The sequence below is a fragment of the Cyprinodon tularosa genome, unplaced genomic scaffold, assembly GCF_016077235.1.
Source record: "Cyprinodon tularosa strain WSP-4 unplaced genomic scaffold, ASM1607723v1 ctg699, whole genome shotgun sequence".
NCBI lineage: Eukaryota > Metazoa > Chordata > Actinopteri > Cyprinodontiformes > Cyprinodontidae > Cyprinodon > Cyprinodon tularosa.
The window spans coordinates 268477-287364 of NW_024039450.1; the positions used below are offsets into that span (position 1 = coordinate 268477).

Consider the following 18888-nt stretch of genomic DNA (forward strand, 5'->3'; position numbering starts at 1 on the left):
CTGACAGATGTAATTAAAAACTGAATTTATGATATGAAATTTAATATTTTTGCAGCAATATAAAGTTAAAAAGACATAATTTTATACTATAAAAGTGTTAATTAACTAATTTTAAATAAAACAATTTGACCAAGAACAGCTTATAGTCTCCCTCTTGTGGTAACAATGAGAAAGTACAACAGATTTTGATTAGTAAAAATCAAGAATATTTTATTGTGATCATTCAACCAAAATCTTAACATATCTAAAGAATTGGCTTCTTTTTCAATTTCAAGCAAATTTCTCTATATTAAATATAGCAAATACATCTACAATAAATATAATAAATAATACAATATATATGAATTTATATTTATTGCATTTTCTTTTAATATATGCATAATAAGCAAAAAAATTCTCACATTTATTGATGTAGAAAAATAGAAGAAACTCTCTTTATATACGCTATCGGTCATCTGCATAAATATTATCAGATCAATATAAATTACTGTCAGACCTAGCCTTAAATCTACATATGTTTATATGCCTTAACTACCATATGACCAGGCAATATGTTTGTTCCTTTTTGGGTTGGGGTATTTAAAAATATTGCTCACTATTTGTTATAAGTTATTATAGGTAATTCTACATTAATTACTAATGCACTTATTAATAATCTTACACCAACTTCATCAGTTATAGCTGGTTCATCCATTATTAATTCACTCTATTTATTTTTAGTTTTTTTATTTCTTTGAAACCAAAAACAGTGAATTGATTGTAACGGTTTATATCCTACATGATGCTCTATATATGTGTTTTTAATATTTTTAATTGAATAGCAGAACACCAAATATTCATTATTCACCTTTTATAGACTCTTGCAGATTTAAGACTAGTTTGTGCAGCACTGTCTCAGTTTAAATCTGTGTGCATTAAGAAATGTGGGAACAAAGGATGCTTCATAGCACCCTCAGCCCCCCTTTAGCACCTGCAGGGAAAAATCTCTGGAGCCGCCATTGGTTGCTATTAATTAAGGGTTTCTTCAAGTGGATGTGAAATGTGACTCTGGCTCCTCTCCTCCCTGTGGTTTCCCTCTGACCACGCCCCCTTATGGAAGCAGCCATTGCTTTTCATAACCGGGGGGGAGACATTTACTGAGGAATGCACAGTTCCCATGATTTAAAACGCTCCATGAGAGCAAACATGCTGCCGTTTCAAGACATCTGAAACTCAGAATGTAGCGGGAGAGGCACTAACTCATGAAGAAGGTAATGCTTTATTTCTATCCTCCATCTTTGATTATTATGAATGCTACATCTGGCTCCCGGGCCGGAGGCACCCTCCGCATCCCCGGCAGGGTGACATAACGTCGGCTAGGGAGTTCATGGAGAACCGGGGGATACTTGTCCTCAGAAAGCTTCCGCGGTTTTATAAATTATCTCTTACTGAACAGCAGCGATTTCATTTCTATCAGTCTTAAGGTTTAGTTTGGTACTGAATGCGGTCCAGACATACAAAGATGTAGCTACTTTTTGACGCTGCTTTAAAGCTACAGTGTGTAATAATTACAGGCATATAAATTCAGAAATTTAATATATTATACATAACTATGTTATTTATCATCACCTATGAGCTCAGCCTTTTAACCATAACATTTGCGTTGCCTTAGAATTCGTTATTTATAATTACATAGGAGCGGGTCTCGCAGCCATGGAGGCTCACATCTTTGCGCTACGGCAAGCGCAGAGGCAACAAACTAGCGATTGCGAGATCTCCCATGACGCTCGAAAATAACTACGGCAAGTTGAGAGAGATGAACTGAGACGGTACTGAAGAGTAGATGGCAGTATTATGCCTGAGAAGCGTTTAGTCTGCCTGAAACCAAAGAAGAAGAAGAAGCAGGTATACTGCGCCTCGGTAACAAGAAAGGTAAACAAGGCGGCAGGCGTGAGTGACTTTGCAAACTGTTTGGCACTGTGTGGCCAAACATCAGACGAATGGAGGATCATGCCTACTCTGTATCACAACGAAAAGCGGCGGACACTGAACCCCCGTCATCTAAGAAGCGGAAACACAACGAGAATAAACGCAAGCGTGACAAGAAACGACAAAAAACACGGATCAACATTGGCACGGCATTTACACGATGGAAGTCACTGATGGAGGAAAAAGGTTTTCAAAGTGACGCTCAAGTTGCCAGTTTTCTCTTGGACAGGTAATTAATCCTATACACACAATTGTCTAATATCACTGCAGTTTTTGGAGTACAGGATGCTCAGACCTGTCTAAAACAATAACATGCTGCGTGATGGTGCTGTTACTCTCCAGTATACTTATTCAGCAACGTCCCTGACGTTTCACAGGTAATGATTCAGTAATTTTCTGTAAAATAATTTTCTGGATATATACCTCGGTTACTTCTCTCCGGCTCCTTTGGAGATCTTCAAGCCTTTCCTCCTCTGCTCTCACCCCGCTGGCTCCCCTCTCTCGCCTGGCCCCAGCTGCACGCTCACCCCGGCCTCTCTGCCCTCTTCCTTTCCCTCTTCCTTGCCTTGTAACCCCCGTGCCACAAACAAGACTTGGACTCTGTAAACGGGGAATATATATTCTTCCAGCGAACACAATCTCGCTGTTAAACTAATGACTACAATTACTTCGTCTGTTTATATCACCATGCAAAGCAGCTCACCAAAACGTCACAACGACGTAGAAAAAATAACGGGTATATTTATTATCTTAAGTCTACATGAAATCTATACCCTACACAGACTAATGAAATACTATCTGTAAAATTATCTATGTAAACAAACCTCATCACTTGAGAAGGTAGGTGATGCGGACGTCGTGGAAGACATTTTGTCCCGTAACGCTCGCCGTACTGTTGGGGGGGAGAAGCGGTGGGGGGGAGACGTTCATGTTGCTGCAGTCTGCAGTCTGACCGCTAGATGTCGCTGAAAATTACACACTGTAGCTTTAAATGGTCCAAATATATGCAGAACCGGTGTTATGCCAAAATATGTGACCCAGCAAATATTGTGATTCCAGCGCGTGCTGATGCGGATTCTCTATTTACTAACCGTAAGGTTACAACTAATTAATTCACTAAATTGATAACTAAACACTAATTCACAAGACTAATGTCTGAACCATAAATAAACAATGGTGAAATAGATGTAGCGCCTCGGGTCATAGTAAATCACGGGTCACAGAATATGATGTAACACCGCTCCAAGGCATATTCACATCAACCAGCTACTCAGGGACCCCCCAGCCCTCATGCATCAACGCATGGGCGGTTCTAGATGGGGGCCGACAGGGTCCGGTGACCCCTAAGAGCTGATCCTGGCCACTGGTCCTGTTTTTTTTTTTTGTTTGTTTTTGTTTTGTTTTTTTAAAGATTTGTGTAAATTGTGTCTTTGTCATGATGTACATGGAGGAAAGAAAAAGCAACATTGGCTTCAAAATTTGTCCCTCCTGAAAATTGGCAGCACATATCTGTTAAACATGTAAAAACATTACAAAACTCTTATGGTTCAATCTGGACTATAAACAGCAAGATGTATAAAGTTTTACTACATGCGCAGCTAACCAGCGGTGTTGTAGAGGGCCGCACTGGATTAATCGGTGATTTCATCATCTTTCAGACGCGCGCTTCAAAACACTCCAAGCCGCTTCTTGTAATTGCAATCATCAATTTATTCCATTTGGCCGTCATAATCCAGACTTTACATTGACTGACACATACTGACCAGGCTAAACCTTAATATGATGCCAAAAATAAAACAATATAGCACGGTCAACAGAAATTACCACCACCACCGGTGCACCCGCTTTCTCATTCATATAAAATTCAGCGCCCACCTTAGACACACCCACCATCCAGCTGTTAAAGCCATGTGCTGCTGTCACATTAGTAATTGCTTATTTTGATTATATGGCTCTTACATTTACTACCTTTGAGGCAAGTAGCAGCCATCTTGAATGTGGAAGTTGGGTTTAGTTGTGTTTCCTCGACTCTCTCCTTTGTAATTCAGATCGGAGCGGTCTGGATTATCAGGTTAGTTGAAATATACCAGTTGGAGGTTGAAAATTCCCACTTTAGAGAGAAAGCATCATAAGTAGACCTTTACAGGAAACCAATGATTCTAAGAGGCTGCTAAAGCATGGTCATGTTAGCTTCTCTAAGCTCTGTTTGAAAGAATCTACCGTAATGAACAGCTGGAATTACCTCTGCAGGAAACACTGTTTAGTTTTTTACTCCTTGGACTTTCCTTCAAAGTCCCATCCTTCAAAGGGACCCATCCTTCAAAGTCATTGAATGTTTTTTTTTTTTCAGGTTTAATTATTTGTCTTTGTTAAGCTCAGGATTCTAGTGTTTTTTATAGAAACCTGTTATTCTAGTCTTATCCATTAGATACTACTCATCAAACATTTAATTTTTAATTGTTTTTTAATGCTGCTTCGCTTCCTGTCCCATCAGGTTATGGAGCCAAACCTTCAGTGTTTCATCGTTTTTACCCTTTTTGGCTTTGTCCTAACCTCCTTCAATGAGCACCTCCATAATGGGACCAGCCACTACAGTTACTGTGTGCTCGGAGCTGGACCTGCTGGTCTGCAGATGGGGTTCTTTCTCTCCAAAGCAAAGAGGGACTACATTATCTTGGAGAGGAACTCTGGTCCCGGGAGCTTTTTCAACAAGTGAGAAGCTTTACTACAGCTCTGGTTTTAAAGTAGAAAGTGGTTCAAATGTGTCACATTGTACCATTTATTTCGTTTACAGATATCCCAGACACAGGAAGCTGATTAGCATTAACAAAATCCACACAGGAAGGTCTAATCGGGAGTTTAACCTTCGACATGATTGGAACTCTCTGCTGAGCGATAGACCTGACCTGCTGTTCAGGAGGGTGAGCGAGGAGTTCTACCCCCCCGCCGACGCCTTCCCTCGGTACCTGTCCATGTTTGTGAAGGAGCTCGGGTTGAAGGTAAAGTACGGCGTGGACATCGGACGGATCAGGTCCATGCCGTCGGCCGCAGGAAGGAGCTACATCCTCACTGACCAACATGCAGCAGATTACTCATGCAGGTAACTGAAAGGAAAAAAAGCTATTTTGTTTTTTTATAAATAAGAATCTAATTTTATCTATCTAATCTAGTTTTATTTAACCCTGCTGAGTTTATATGTCATCGCAAGCCTTGTCACATATTCTGAATTAGATATACACTCACCGGCCACTTTATTAGGTACGCCATGCTAGTAACGGGTTGGACCCCCTTTTGCCTTCAGAACTGCCTCAATTCTTCGTGGCATAGATTCAACAAGGTGCTGGAAGCATTCCTCAGGGAGTTTGGTCCATATTGACATGATGGCATCACACAGTTGCCGCAGATTTGTCGGCTGCACATCCATGATGCGAATCTCCCGTTCCACCACATCCCAAAGATGCTCTATTGGATTGAGATCTGGTGACTATGGAGGCCATTTGAGTACAGTGAACTCATTGTCATGTTCAAGAAACCAGTCTGAGATGATTCCAGCTTTATGACATGGCGCATTATCCTGCTGAAAGTAGCCATCAGAAGTTGGGTACATTGTGGTCATAAAGGGATGGACATGGTCAGCAACAATACTCAGGTAGGCTGTGGCGTTGCAACGATGCTCAATTGGTACCAAGGGGCCCAAAGAGTGCCAAGAAATATTCCCCACACCATGACACCACCACCACCAGCCTGAACCGTTGATACAAGGCAGGATGGATCCATGCTTTCATGTTGTACACGCCAAATTCTGACCCTACCATCCGAATGTCGCAGCAGAAATCGAGACTCATCAGACCAGGCAACGTTTTTCCAATCCAAGCATCCAAGAGATGCTCTTCTGCCCACCTTGGTTGTAACGGGTGGTTATTTGAGTCACTGTTGCCCTTCTATCAGCTCGAACCAGTCTGGCCATTCTCCTCTGACCTCTGCATCAACAAGGCATTTCCGCCCACAGAACTGCCGCTCACTGGATGTTTTTTCTTTTTCGGACCATTCTCTGTAAACCCTAGAGATGGTTGTGCGTGAAAATCCCAGTAGATCAGCAGTGTCTGAAATACTTGGACCAGCCTTTCTGGCACCAACAATCATGCCACGTTCAAAGTCACTCAAATCACCTTTCTTCCCCATACTGATGCTCGGTTTGAACTGCAGGAGATTGTCTTGACCATGTCTACATGCCTAAATGCACTGAGTTGCCGCCATGTGATTGGCTGCTTAGAAATCAAGTGTTAACGAGCAGTTGGACAGGTGTACCTAATAAAGTGGCCGGTGAGTGTATATCTGGTCTTTGACTAGACCATTCAGCTAGGGATGTCTTAATCTGATGTTGTTATCAAAACTCAGTCCAATATCAACTAAAAAACAAATATATCTAATACCTGTATCTAAAATGTCCAATATAAGCAGATAGAAACACCTGCAGTATATGGCAGTAAATAAAGTATTTATCAGTCAGTACCAGCTTCGTAGGCATTGTGTTTTTTCTTTCTTAAGGAATCAATTATATCAGTAGAATTATGCAACCTACTATCATAAAGATTCAATAAGTATGTTATTATGATACTGCTAAATGGAAAAATTCTCCTTTTCTGCCAATGTTTTCTTTAAATGTCCCAAAGTTGTCAGTTCCAGGCAGGTGTCGGTTCCTTTTGCGTGTAATAATCTACAGAAAAAGAATATCCAATCGTGTAAAGTAGCTCTGAATGGGGGTGTAATCTTTAATAGAGATGTCCCGATCCAGGTTTTTGCACTTCCGATCCGATACCGATATTGTTTTTGGACTTCCGATCCGATACTGGCCGATACCAGCCTATCCGAGCATGTATTTAAGTTTAAGTTAAAGTATTTAGCCTTAGTTGTAAGACTCATGTTGAAAAGGGTTTTAGTATTCTTGATAACATCTAGCCAGCTAAATTAGGTGAGATTGAATAAAACACAATGATTGGTAACAACAAGCTTACCTGTTTATTAAGAGATAAACACAAACTGGACAAAATTATGAATAGCAATCTGAAATTGCACAGTGAACAGTAAAACCGTAAACAGTTAAAGGTGCAAGTATTACTGTAAGTTTTAATAAAAATGCAAAACAGGGAAACACTGGCGCAAAAAAGTGGAATGGATCGTTTCAATCGGCGAAACTGGAAAATACGGACCGGATTTTTTTTTAAAAACTGGATCGGCATTTTACCTGCTTTGCCAATATCGGCGTGCCGATCCGATACGTGGAGCGGATCGGGACAAGCCTAATCTTTAATGACTTGATTTTCTTCCATCAGAAAGTCAGATATAAAACTTAAAAACCTTTTTCTTGCCAAACAACATACTAATCCACAGTTTTCAGTCGCTACGATTGGCGTGTTTGGTTTCACAGCATTCCCACAGTTTCTCAATGAAAGGAGTCTCCCTGTAGGTGGCTTTGAGGAAAACAAACAGCTTCTGCATCATAACCATTTCTCTTCTCCCCAAATTCTGACAAAGCGACATTTTCAAAAGTAATCCACCGGAAACAGCAGCCAATGAGAAGAGCTTACAGGTGCTGGTCATAAAATTAGAATATCATGAAAAAGTAGATTGATTTCAGTAATTCCATTTAAAAAGTGAAACTTGTATATTATATTCATACATTACATACAAACTCATATATTTCAGATGTTTATTTTGTTTAATTTTGATGATTACAAATGACAACAAATGAAAATCTCAAATTCATCATATCAGAAAATTAGAATATTACTGAAGACCAATAAAAACAAAGGATTTATAGAAATGTTGGCCAACTGAAAAGTATGAACATGAAAAGTATGAGCATGTACAGCACTCAGTATTTAGTTGGGCCTCCTTTGGCCTGTATTACTGCAGCAATGCGGCGTGGCATGGAGTCGATCAGTCAGTGGCACTGCTCAGGTGTTATGATAGCCCAGGTTGCTCTAATAGTGGCTTTTAGCTCTTCTGAATTGTTGGGTCTGGTGTATTGCATCTTCTTCTTCACAATACCCCATAGATTTTCTATGGGGTTAAGGTCAGGAGAGTTTGCTGGCCAATTAAGAACAGGGATACCATGGTCCTTCAACCAGGTACTGGTAGCTTTGGCACTGTGTGCAGGTGCCAAGTCCTGTTGGAAAATGAAATCTGCATCTCCAAAAAGTTGGTCAGCTGCAGGAAGCATGAAGTGCTCTAAAACTTCCTGGTATGTGGCTGCGTTGACCCTGGACCTCAGAAAACACAATGGACCAACACCAGCAGATGACATGGCACCCCAAACCATCACTGACTGTGGAAACTTTACACTGGACTTCAAGCAACGTGGATGAAGTGCCTCTCTTCTTTTCCTCCAGACTCTGGGACCTTGATTTCCAAAGGAAATGCAAAATTTACTTTCATCAGAGAACATGACTTTGGACCACTCACCAGCAGTCCAGTCCTGTTTCTCTTTAGCCCAGGCAAGACGCTTCTGACGCTGTCTGTGGTTCAAGAGTGGCTTGACACAAGGAATGCGACAGCAGAAACCCATGTCTTTCATACGTCTGTGTGTGGTGGTTCTTGAAGCACTCACTCCAGCTGCAGTCCACTCTTTGTGAATCTCCCCCACATTTTTGAAGGGGTTTTGTTTCACAATCCTCTCCAGGGTGCGGTTATCTCTCTTGCTTGTACACTTTTTTCGACCACATCTTTTCCTTCCCTTCGCCTCTCTATTAATGTGCTTGGACACTGAGCTCTGTGAACAGCCAGCCTCTTTAGCGATGACCTTTTGTGTCTTGCCCTCCTTGTGCAAGGTGTCGATGGTCGTCTTTTGGACAACTGTCAAGTCAGCAGTCTTCCCCATGATTGTGTAGCCTATAGAACTAGACTGAAAGACCATTTAAAGGCTTTTGCAGGTGGTTTGAGTTAATTAGCTGATTAGAGTGTGGCACCAGGGGCCATCAATTTTGAACCTTTTCACAATATTCTAATTTTCTGATATGATGAATTTGAGATTTTCATTTGTTGTCATTTGTAATCATCAAAATTAAACAAAATAAACATCTGAAATATATGAGTTTGTATGTAATGTATGAATATAATATACAAGTTTCACTTTTTAAATGGAATTACTGAAATCAATCTACTTTTTCATGATATTCTAATTTTATGACCAGCACCTGTATAGACGACATTCATCTCTGGCCTTATGTTGGGATGGCTTAGGTGTGAAAACCACTTTGGAAGACAATTGGACTTTCGCTCATTTCAAAGACACTCTGACACCAGTCTAAGGATGCCTTTCAATTTAGGTTATGCTGTGTCGTATTAAACAGGATATAGAGGTAGCAATTTCTATTCTTCTGTTTCTATTTTTTACCTAATTTCTATGGAAATACAAGACACTTAAACTGAATACGTAACTGAATATATGCCATGCCTACTGGCTATAACTTGACTTGGAATTAGATGATTTCACAAATGAGCTTTCTTTTAATCCACAAGGCCATTAGAATGGAGTTATATCTATGAAATTTACATAACTCCAACCACTCAGTGAATACGGTATGATGAAGCCAGGCTGAAGGACCTTTACTTTTATCCAATCAGCTGGGATAGAAATCATTAAATAATGGCAGATAAACCCAATTAGGAAGACTTGGAGGTTCAGCTAACATAGCTGAGCCCTGGTGGATTTAGGACATGGGGAAAAATATAACAATTAAGGTTGTTAAATTTTTATGTTTTGCTTCTTGATGAATAAGTACTGGATAGATTGTGATAAAACATACACTCACCTGCCACTTTATTAGGTACCCCATGCTAGTAACGGGTTGGACCCCCTTTTGCCTTCAGAACTGCCTCAATTCTTCGTGGCATAGATTCAACAAGGTGCTGGAAGCATTCCTCAGGGAGTTTGGTCCATATTGACATGATGGCATCACACAGTTGCCGCAGATTTGTCGGCTGCACATCCATGATGCGAATCTCCCATTCCACCACATCCCAAAGATGCTCTATTGGATTGAGATCTGGTGACTGTGGAGGCCATTTGAGTACAGCTAACTCATTATCATGTTCAAGAAACCAGTCTGAGATGATTCCAGCTTTATGACATGGCGCATTATCCTGCTGAAAGTAGCCATCAGAAGTTGGGTACATTGTGGTCATAAAGGGATGGACATGGTCAGCAACAATTCTCAGGTAGGCTGTGGCGTTGCAACGATGCTCAATTGGTATCAAGGGGCCCAAAGAGTGCCAAGAAAATATTCCCCACACTATGACACCACCACCACTAGGGTTGGGAATTGAAAAGATTTTCACGATTCCGATTCCCTTTTCGATTCTATGAAACGATTCGATTCTTTATCGATTCTTTTTTCGATTCCAATTTGGGGGAAAAAGGAGAACAAACAGTTTGATTATCAGAATCAACTTTGTTTACTTAACTATTGCACAATCTTACAAACTCAACAAGATCAAGATGTCCACAGGAAATGTGAAACTGGAGTAACATCTGTGTTTAAATGAAAAATGAATACAAGAACAAACTTAATAACCAACAATGTCTAATAACAAATGATGGGATAATAACCTATTTTAAATAACAAAAAATACTAATTATAAAACAGTAGTAGGGAAAATTAACAGTTCTTTTGCAGAAAGATGAGCATATCTGCTTTTTCTGGAAGGATACAGGATCTTTCAGGGCTTAAGGTGTCTCCAGCCGTGGAGAACACCCTCTCAGATGGGGTGGAGGAAGCCTGCACACAGAGGTAGTTTTCAGCCAGTCCAGATAGCAAGGGCAGCGTATCTTGCTTGTTCCACCACCACAGTGTGGCGCTATCCCTGCAGGGGATGGAGGGCAAGCTTTTACAGAGCTGGATTTCCTGATCTACCCTCTGGGCTAAGGAAAGACGGGGCTTTGATTCACAAAGTGACCGCAGCTCGTTGTCTTCCTCCTCGAATAGTTCTTCCAACTTGCGTAACTTGCGTAAGTTGCGTAACTTACGTAAAAAACGTGACGTAAGTCGTGCTCCCCAGAGCCGGCGCTCTAGGCTCTGTTGCTGCGGGAATCGAAAAAAGAATCGTTCAGCGAGCTGCCAAACGATGCCATGGAATCGAAAAATACGGAACCCGTTCTTAACAGGAACCGGTTTTCGATTCCCATCCCTAACCACCACCAGCCTGAACCGTTGATACAAGGCAGGATGGATCCATGCTCTCATGTTGTAGACGCCAAATTCTGACCCTACCATCCGAATGTCGCAGCAGAAATTGAGACTCATCAGATCAGGCAACGTTTTTCCAATCTTCTATTGTCCAATTTCGATGAGCTTGTGCAAATTGTAGCCTCAGTTTCCTGTTCTTAGCTGAAAGGAGTGGCACCCGGTGTGGTCTTCTGCTGCTGTAGCCCATCTGCCTCAAAGTTCGACGTACTGTGCGTTCAGAGATGCTCTTCTGCCCACCTTGGTTGTAACGGGTGGTTATTTGAGTCACTGTTGCCCTTCTATCAGCTCGAACCAGTCAGGCCATTCTCCTCTGACCTCTGGCATCAACAAGGCATTTCCGCCCACAGAACTGCCGCTCACTGGATGTTTTTTTCTTTTTCGGACCATTCTCTGTAAACCCTAGAGATGGTTGTGCGTGAAAATCCCAGTAGATCAGCAGTTTCTGAAATACTCAGACCAGCCCTTCTGGCACCAACAATCATGCCACGTTCAAAGTCACTCAAATCACCTTTCTTCCCCATACTGATGCTCGGTTTGAACTGCAGGAGATTGTCTTGACCATGTCTACATGCCTAAATGCACTGAGTTGCCGCCATGTGATTGGCTGCTTAGAAATTAAGTGTTAGCGAGCAGTTGGACAGGTGTACCTAATAAAGTGGCCGGTGAGTGTATATGTCTGAAATCTTGCAGCTCTTATGGTTGTTTGTTTCAGAAGGAACTGATGAGCTTTTCTTTTGGGGCTACAGTGGGTTTTTTTGTGTGCTTTGTTTACCTTCTGATTAAGCTGCCTATAGGTTTGACTGCATTTGGTGTCTGTAGAAGTGGCTTATATGAGCTTTTAGGTAAGATTCATACAGTTCTGTGGGTAATACATACAGTATAGGGGTGGAACGGTTCACAAAATCCACGGTTCGGTTCGATTCACGGTTTCTGGTCACGGTTTTCGGTTCGATTCGATACATGTTGATTGTTACACCGAAATTCCATAAAAAATTATGAAATTAATGAAAAAATCCCCCCAAAAATAATGGATTGTAATTATTTTAAATGACCCGCGGAAACCCTGGATCATTTCCGTATGTTTTGCTGCTTTGAATTTAATCATCTGGCGCGTGCTCTCTAACCTGACAACAGCCAGATGCATGTCTCGCTCATGTAGGCGGAGCGAGACATGCATCTGGCTGTTGTCAGGTTACATGCTCTCTACCATCTCCAAGGAACTCAGAGGGGAGCAGACGAAGCCACAGTGGGGGCTGTAGGCTTTGCTTTGAGCAGCCGGTCTGGAGCGCAGCGGGGCGGAGCAGGGGTTGCTGACGGAGTATGAGGGATTTCGGGGTTAGCATGACATGTTGCTGTTAGCATAAACAAAACGTGTTGCACAATGCTTGCACACTGTTGCACTTTTATCCACAACTTTCTTTCCGCCGTCATCGTAGGTCACTCTAAATGCAAAGCGCTCCCATACAGCAGACCTATAAAGTGCTGCTGGCGCGTCTTCCAACTCCTGTTCTTTCCCACTCGCCATTCCGACACAATTCTCCACAACAATTTTTTTCCCTGCTACACCCGGCTAAGCTGCTTCGCTTCTTTTTCTTCTTGTTTACTACTGGCGGTTGGCTTTGGTCGCAGTACCGCCACCTTCTGCTCTGGGGTGTAATCGCTTCCTCTATGAGAAAAAGGAGCAGCGCATGAACCGAACGAAACACACGCGAACCGAACCGAGACAGTCGAACCGAACGATTCTGACGGTTTTCATAAATCGTCCCATCCCTAATACAGTAGTAGCAATTCAAACTTTCCCCACTTTCCTTGATAGTCCCTTGCCTGGTCCCCTACAGTTCCTTTTTAAACATCAGTCTTTGGACTAAATGAGAAGTGTCATCTCCTGGCCAGACCCTGTAATTCAGTGAAAGGGTGGAGTCAGAGTAAAAAAATTAAAAGCCCAGGAGAAGGCCAGTGGGTGGAAGTTGGAGGGATTTGGCTGGGAGTCGCAGGGGAGTAGGCTGCATTCCGGCTGACGTCTTACTGGGAAGGGCGATTTTGAATGGCTGCTACTGTATGTCATGTTTAACTAAGGGAAATCACAATAATGAATCTAGAAAGGAAAAAAATAGATCTCCGCCCCGGGAACTTGGAGATGGGCTCATTAATCGTGATCCTTTTATTTATTTTTTTGCTTCAGTATCCTTCTAGTTGCCACGGGTCTGTGGGTTCCTCAGGAGGTGGAGTTTGAAGGGTCAGACCTGGTTGAGGGCTACGAGTCCATCTCCACTAACCCGGACGACTACAAAGATCAGGCTGTGCTGATCCTGGGGAAAGGAAACTCTGCTTTTGAAACCGCCCAGAGCATCTTAGGGAGAGCGAGCCGTCTGCACATGCTCAGCTCCAGCCCCGTGCGGCTGGCCTGGCAGACGCATTACGTCGGAGATCTCAGGTAAAGCAAGATGCTAAAACAAGGAAGGTTAATAAAGAAATAGATAAGAAGATGGGTCAAAAAGACACTTCTGTTCTATGTACCTTACCCAGAGCCGTTAATAACGAGCTGTTAGACACATACCAGCTGAAATCCCTTGACGGGCTGGTGGAGGCCCACCTGGAGGACATCGTTATCGCTAAACAGGAGGAGAGCAGCAGGAGGAGATCAAAGAGGAGGGCCAAGCTCTATCTGGGTTTGCAAAAGTACATGCAGAGCAGCGATGAGCGGAGTGGTTCCACCGTATCACGAGAGGAGCTTCCTGCGCATTACATCGACAACTTTCCCCTGCGGAAACCCTATGACCGAGTGATCCGATGCCTTGGATTCAGGTTCAACTTCAGCATTTTCCACAGGTACAGATAGAAATACCCATGGCTCCTGGAATCCAACATCTTTTGTTATTTTTTGTATTAGAGCATTGTTTATGTAAATCCCCTCAGCTCTGCGTGCCCACCACATAGCGAAAATGCAAAAGGGCGACTTCCAGGTGTGACGGCGTGGTACGAGGGTAAGAACACCCCTGGCCTGTTCCTTCTGGGGACTGCCTCTCACTCTAGAGACTACCGGGCCTCCGCTGGCGGCTTCGTCCACGGATTCCGTTACACAGGTGAACAGAATCTATCTTCTCTGACATTTGGAGTATTTATTCTTCAGTAGCCAGGCTTTTTTACAATGGCAACCATCATGGCAATTTATGTAATTTGAACAACCCCTGCTTCAGCCCGAGCCGTCCACCGTGTGCTTGAGTACCGTTACCATGGCAACACATGGCCATCGACGAGGCTCATGACAACGCAGCTGATGTCCTGGATCCTGAAGCGGGTGGGAGAGGCCTCTGGACCGTACCAGATGTTCGAGATGCTGGGAGACGTTATTCTTCTTCATGGGTGAGCAGATGCTTTCCTGGCATCCTGAGCAGACAGTTATGTAGATAAAAATGGAAAAAATTGTCGAGAATATTTAGATATTAAATATAAGTGCATGAGTAGAGGGTATGAGTGACCTGCAAGGCCTCGTAAAACAAAGATCCAGCACTCAGGTGTTGCCATAACAATTGTTGTTCATCCAACCATTTGGTCCACTTTATTTATTACCTATATATGGTGTACATTTACGACTTCCTCATGTCTCAGAGAAACTAATAACTTAAGCTACATTCTTGACATCTTAGAAATTTATTTTGGGTCATAAAAACTAATATATTTATTTTTTTAATCACAGTTTTTGTATTTGTCTTACTTTACTGTTCTTACTGTCCAACCCTGACAAATTTGTTTGACCTGCAATGAATCATGGGAAATGGCAGATTGTTGAAAATATTTAATCGAGGATGTAGAACTTTTAAGCTTAGATATCTGCCCGGTTGGTCAATATTTAACTGAAGCTCCGTCGTTTGCTGAAATCTGATATCTTTTGCGTTCACATCAAACACGTTTTAAGTGTCAGGATGTCTGGTTTCCATGCAAGCATTATGGGAGACATTGAGGATCCTTGAGGGGTCCAGCTGCATGAGCATTTCTTGCAGCAGGAGCAGCTTGTGTTGCACACTCAATCATCCCAGCAATGGAACTGAAGCTCTCAGTAGTCACTGCTACCACCATCTGGTTTAGGGGGGAATAGCTTGTTCTGCCAAATATCTGTATGTCAAAATATTAGAGGATTGTTAAAAAGATTATTGTATTGTGATTCTGATATGGATCGTCACTAGAGCTGAACGATTTTGCCCAAAATCTAAATTGTGATTATTTTCATCCAATATTGTGATTTCTATTTTATTGGAATTCTGCTTTGCACAAGCATGTAGATGTTTCGCCCAAGGGTTTTCTGTTTTTCATGTGCTTGAAAGCTAGCTTGTCCAGAGTCCATTGTTCCAGGACCTTAGTGAAACTGTTGCGGGATATTATTTCTAATATTCTGCATGGACCTGCATGGAAGCTGCAACTGTCTCGTCTCATCTGTGTGAAGATAAACCAACTTTGAAAATATAACCTCCACCTAAATGGCTGGAGGGATAAATGTAGTGTCTCTCTTTTTAAATTGACAAAATTTGAGTGTCTCTGCGATGTGAAAATTGCGCTTTGCTAAATTGCGATTATATTGCATTTGCAGTTAATTGCCTAGCCCTAATCATCATCAAAATATAGTGCCTCCAAAGAGCTTTAGCAATAAACTGTACCAAACAAAAGCACTGGGAGAACGCTGACATCCGCCAAGTAGCAGATTTTGCCCCATATTGTCACTTACACCTATAGCTAAAACTCACACATGATCTGGATGATTACCATATTTGAATGTATTGATCTTTGGCATGAGGCGCACCTCTGGTTAAAATTAATTAAAATCCATCCATAACTTACAAGTAATCCTGCTAACTTACAAGCTAACAAACATGGCTGAAAACATAACCTCCTTGGAGGAGGTAATAAATATAAATAGAGTTCAAACTTCACTGATTTCACATAAAAAAGCCAAGGGAATGTTTTTCTCACTGAACTGTGAGGAAATAGTTTATAATTCCTACACGGACTAATATATTCAAACTCTGTCGGCCAAAAATATTCCATCTTATATTCTGCTACTTGCAGTTTTTACCAAAACCCTTAAAAAAATTGTTGAAATTCCCTTCCATCCCCTACAAACAGCAGTAAAAATGTCACGGGGGACTCCCAGCACTGCCGCCCGCCATTTTTCGGTTTATCTGTTGCTCTGAACCAGAACATTAATAATCCTGATAAACTGCCTGCATAGAAGAAGTGTTCACTTTCTTGCTTAAAAACCAATAAAACTACTTTTTTCCAACCCATCAAAGCAGATAAAGTCGAGTTGCTCTCTCAATGGCAAGGGAAAGAACAGAGCAGCTCAATGGGCAGAGCCCCGAACACCCAGACTGTCTGATTTTTTAAATGCACAAGAGTCCAAGTTAAGGTGTTTGACGTTCAAAAGGCTCCATAAGACGTGACAACTTATTTCCTGAGACATAAGGATGTCCTAAAATGTAATTATTTGGTCAATAACAAAGGGTTCTCCTGTATGTTTTCTATACAGAGTGTCAGCAACAGCAGGGGCCTTTTAATGTAATGCAATTTTTTTGTTAGCTTGAACGACGTTCTTTATATGCGTAGGTGGGATGCAATTAGCTTGCCTCAATCTACAAAATTAATGATTTTTTTTTTTTCAGTTTAAATATTAAATGATCTTTTATTACCCAAACTAGAATAATAGAAAATCTTGGTTTTATTCCTCGGGCTTTAAAAATTTATAAAACCTGTTATGGCTCTTAATAAATTTTATTTTGTAGCAGTGGTGGCAAAAATGCCTCTTTGGATAGAAAAGGTTGCAGACACCTGTTGTAGGAGGAAGACAGACCTGCATGCACAGATGATGCAGATCACTCTCTACTCAACTCTTTAAGTTTTAGCAATTCCCCATCTATACCCATCTATAATTTCAGATTTTCTGTTTACATCTATGCTCCTCTTTTTGATGATCTTCCACAAAGAAAAAAATTCCAAATAAATTGTTTTCGAGTTTCAGATTTAAGGTGACGGTTTCGTTTGTCTTGCTCACTGTGCTGACCCTTGTCTCCTTCCCCTTTTAGCTCTCACTGCGAGTACGTCGAGGAGTTCCTGCTCCAAGCTTTGCCCCAGTTCTCCTCTCTGTCTGGCCACCAGGTGTCTAATCATGGACTCATAGTGGTGGTCATGCAGTATGGGAAGAAGAAGATTGACTTTCTTGGGCATGGCAGGGCAGAAACAGACTGGAAAAGAGCTTGGAAATCCAACTTTCTCCATCCGGTTTTATACTACTATGACTCCCTCCCTACAGGTATGGATGGTGCCATCTTCAGAAAGCATTTTCATTCTGACAGCTTCTGGGGATTTCTGAGAAATGTGGGTTTGTTTGAATTCTTATATAGAGCAAGACATGAGGATGCGTCCCCATGGCTGGCCTTTACCGAGGCCGAAGGCGATCCATCATATGGTTGAGGACTTCCTCACCGAGTGGGACGCTCCATTGTCTCACATCCAGCCGCTGCGGCGCTTCCTGGAGCATTGTGTCCAGACTGACCTGAGGGCATTTAGTGCAGGTAAAGCACCGCAGCAACTGATCTGTTCCCTAATCAGAAACATGTATCTTTAAAGTCCTACTAATTATTCAGTTTTTTTTTTTTTTTTATTACATCCTTATATTACCATTAGATCCATTTAGCTAAAACACATTCTGTAGTATAAAGACTCCAGTGGAAAAGTAGATATTTTCTTTAGTTTTTAAGATAAATACATACAAAGTACAATAAAATATGGATCTGAAAAAGGGAAAAAGCAGTACAAATAAATGTTAAAGATAGTTAAGTAGCTCCAAGCTAAATATCATCCTGTTCAAAGGTTTGCTGATCCATTTTTTTTTTTTTGCTTTTGTGCAAACATTCAGTTGGCATTTATGAGCCACACCCTCCACAAGCAAAATCCTCTCTGTCTTTTTATTTTTCTTTTAAGATTCCCTTTGTCAGTGTTTTATCCCCTGTTTGTGTTTTTCCCCTGCATTACAGAAACATGTTTCCGCTCAGCCCTCACACACCGTAAGGCCCCACTGTTTTGTCAGCAGGGGTATTTAAATCAGCACTACGGTCAGCGGCGGCGGTGTGTTAATGAAGCCGGACAGGTGCCAGCTGAGAAGGTCACTGCAGGAACATCATTGGGAGCAAACCCTTCACTTCCAAACTACCTGGCACCAGCTGGAGCATCTGTGTCTTCTGGACTGAAACTTGACCTCTGATTGTTTTACCCATCATATGCAAAGCTGTTCAGTTCTATCCTTATACCAGAGAACTTATTTTACCTGCTATCATTCTTGTAAATCTCTCAGACTATTTGAAATAAAGATATATTTTTCTTAATTGTGAGAGGGTTTAGTGTTAAAGACAAAAGTAGTTTTCAAACTGATATTTTTCTTTCTTAACCTGAATGTTGCAAATTATAATTAACACTGGAACCAACATGTTACTTAAGAGCTCCTTTGTTGTCGTTTTTTTAAAATAGATTTCTGTCTCTACATTGGAGTGTCTAAGATTTGCTGATAAAAAGCTACACAGCTGTTCACAAAATATACTTTAATCATATTTTACTTAAAATATAACATGAATAAAAGTTGATAACATGCAAAACGTGCCTTTCATCTGAATATAATCAAGATAGT

General features: G+C 41.5%; 1 protein-coding gene across 1 annotated transcript; it reads left to right on the plus strand.

The window, feature by feature from the left end:
- Window positions 1–1092: 1092 nt before the first annotated feature.
- foxred2 (FAD-dependent oxidoreductase domain containing 2) lies at window positions 1093–18856 on the plus strand. The gene is made up of 10 exons (XM_038268222.1): window positions 1093–1250; window positions 4463–4680; window positions 4763–5068; window positions 13399–13650; window positions 13743–14045; window positions 14133–14299; window positions 14414–14579; window positions 17291–17517; window positions 17609–17779; window positions 18242–18856. Exons 1-10 carry the CDS (start codon window positions 1242–1244, stop codon window positions 18466–18468), a joined length of 2046 nt encoding a protein of 681 aa, XP_038124150.1. The 5' UTR covers window positions 1093–1241; the 3' UTR covers window positions 18469–18856.
- Window positions 18857–18888: the final 32 nt, after the last annotated feature.

What these genes read in the sequence shown, in the direction of transcription:
- foxred2 (XM_038268222.1), top strand. An exon ending in GCAGCAGATTACTCATGCAG is followed by an intron (nt 5,069 to 13,398) that starts GTAACTGAAAGG and finishes TTTTTGCTTCAG; the next exon opens with TATCCTTCTAGTTGCCACGG. An exon ending in GACGTTATTCTTCTTCATGG is followed by an intron (nt 14,580 to 17,290) that starts GTGAGCAGATGC and finishes TTCCCCTTTTAG; the next exon opens with CTCTCACTGCGAGTACGTCG.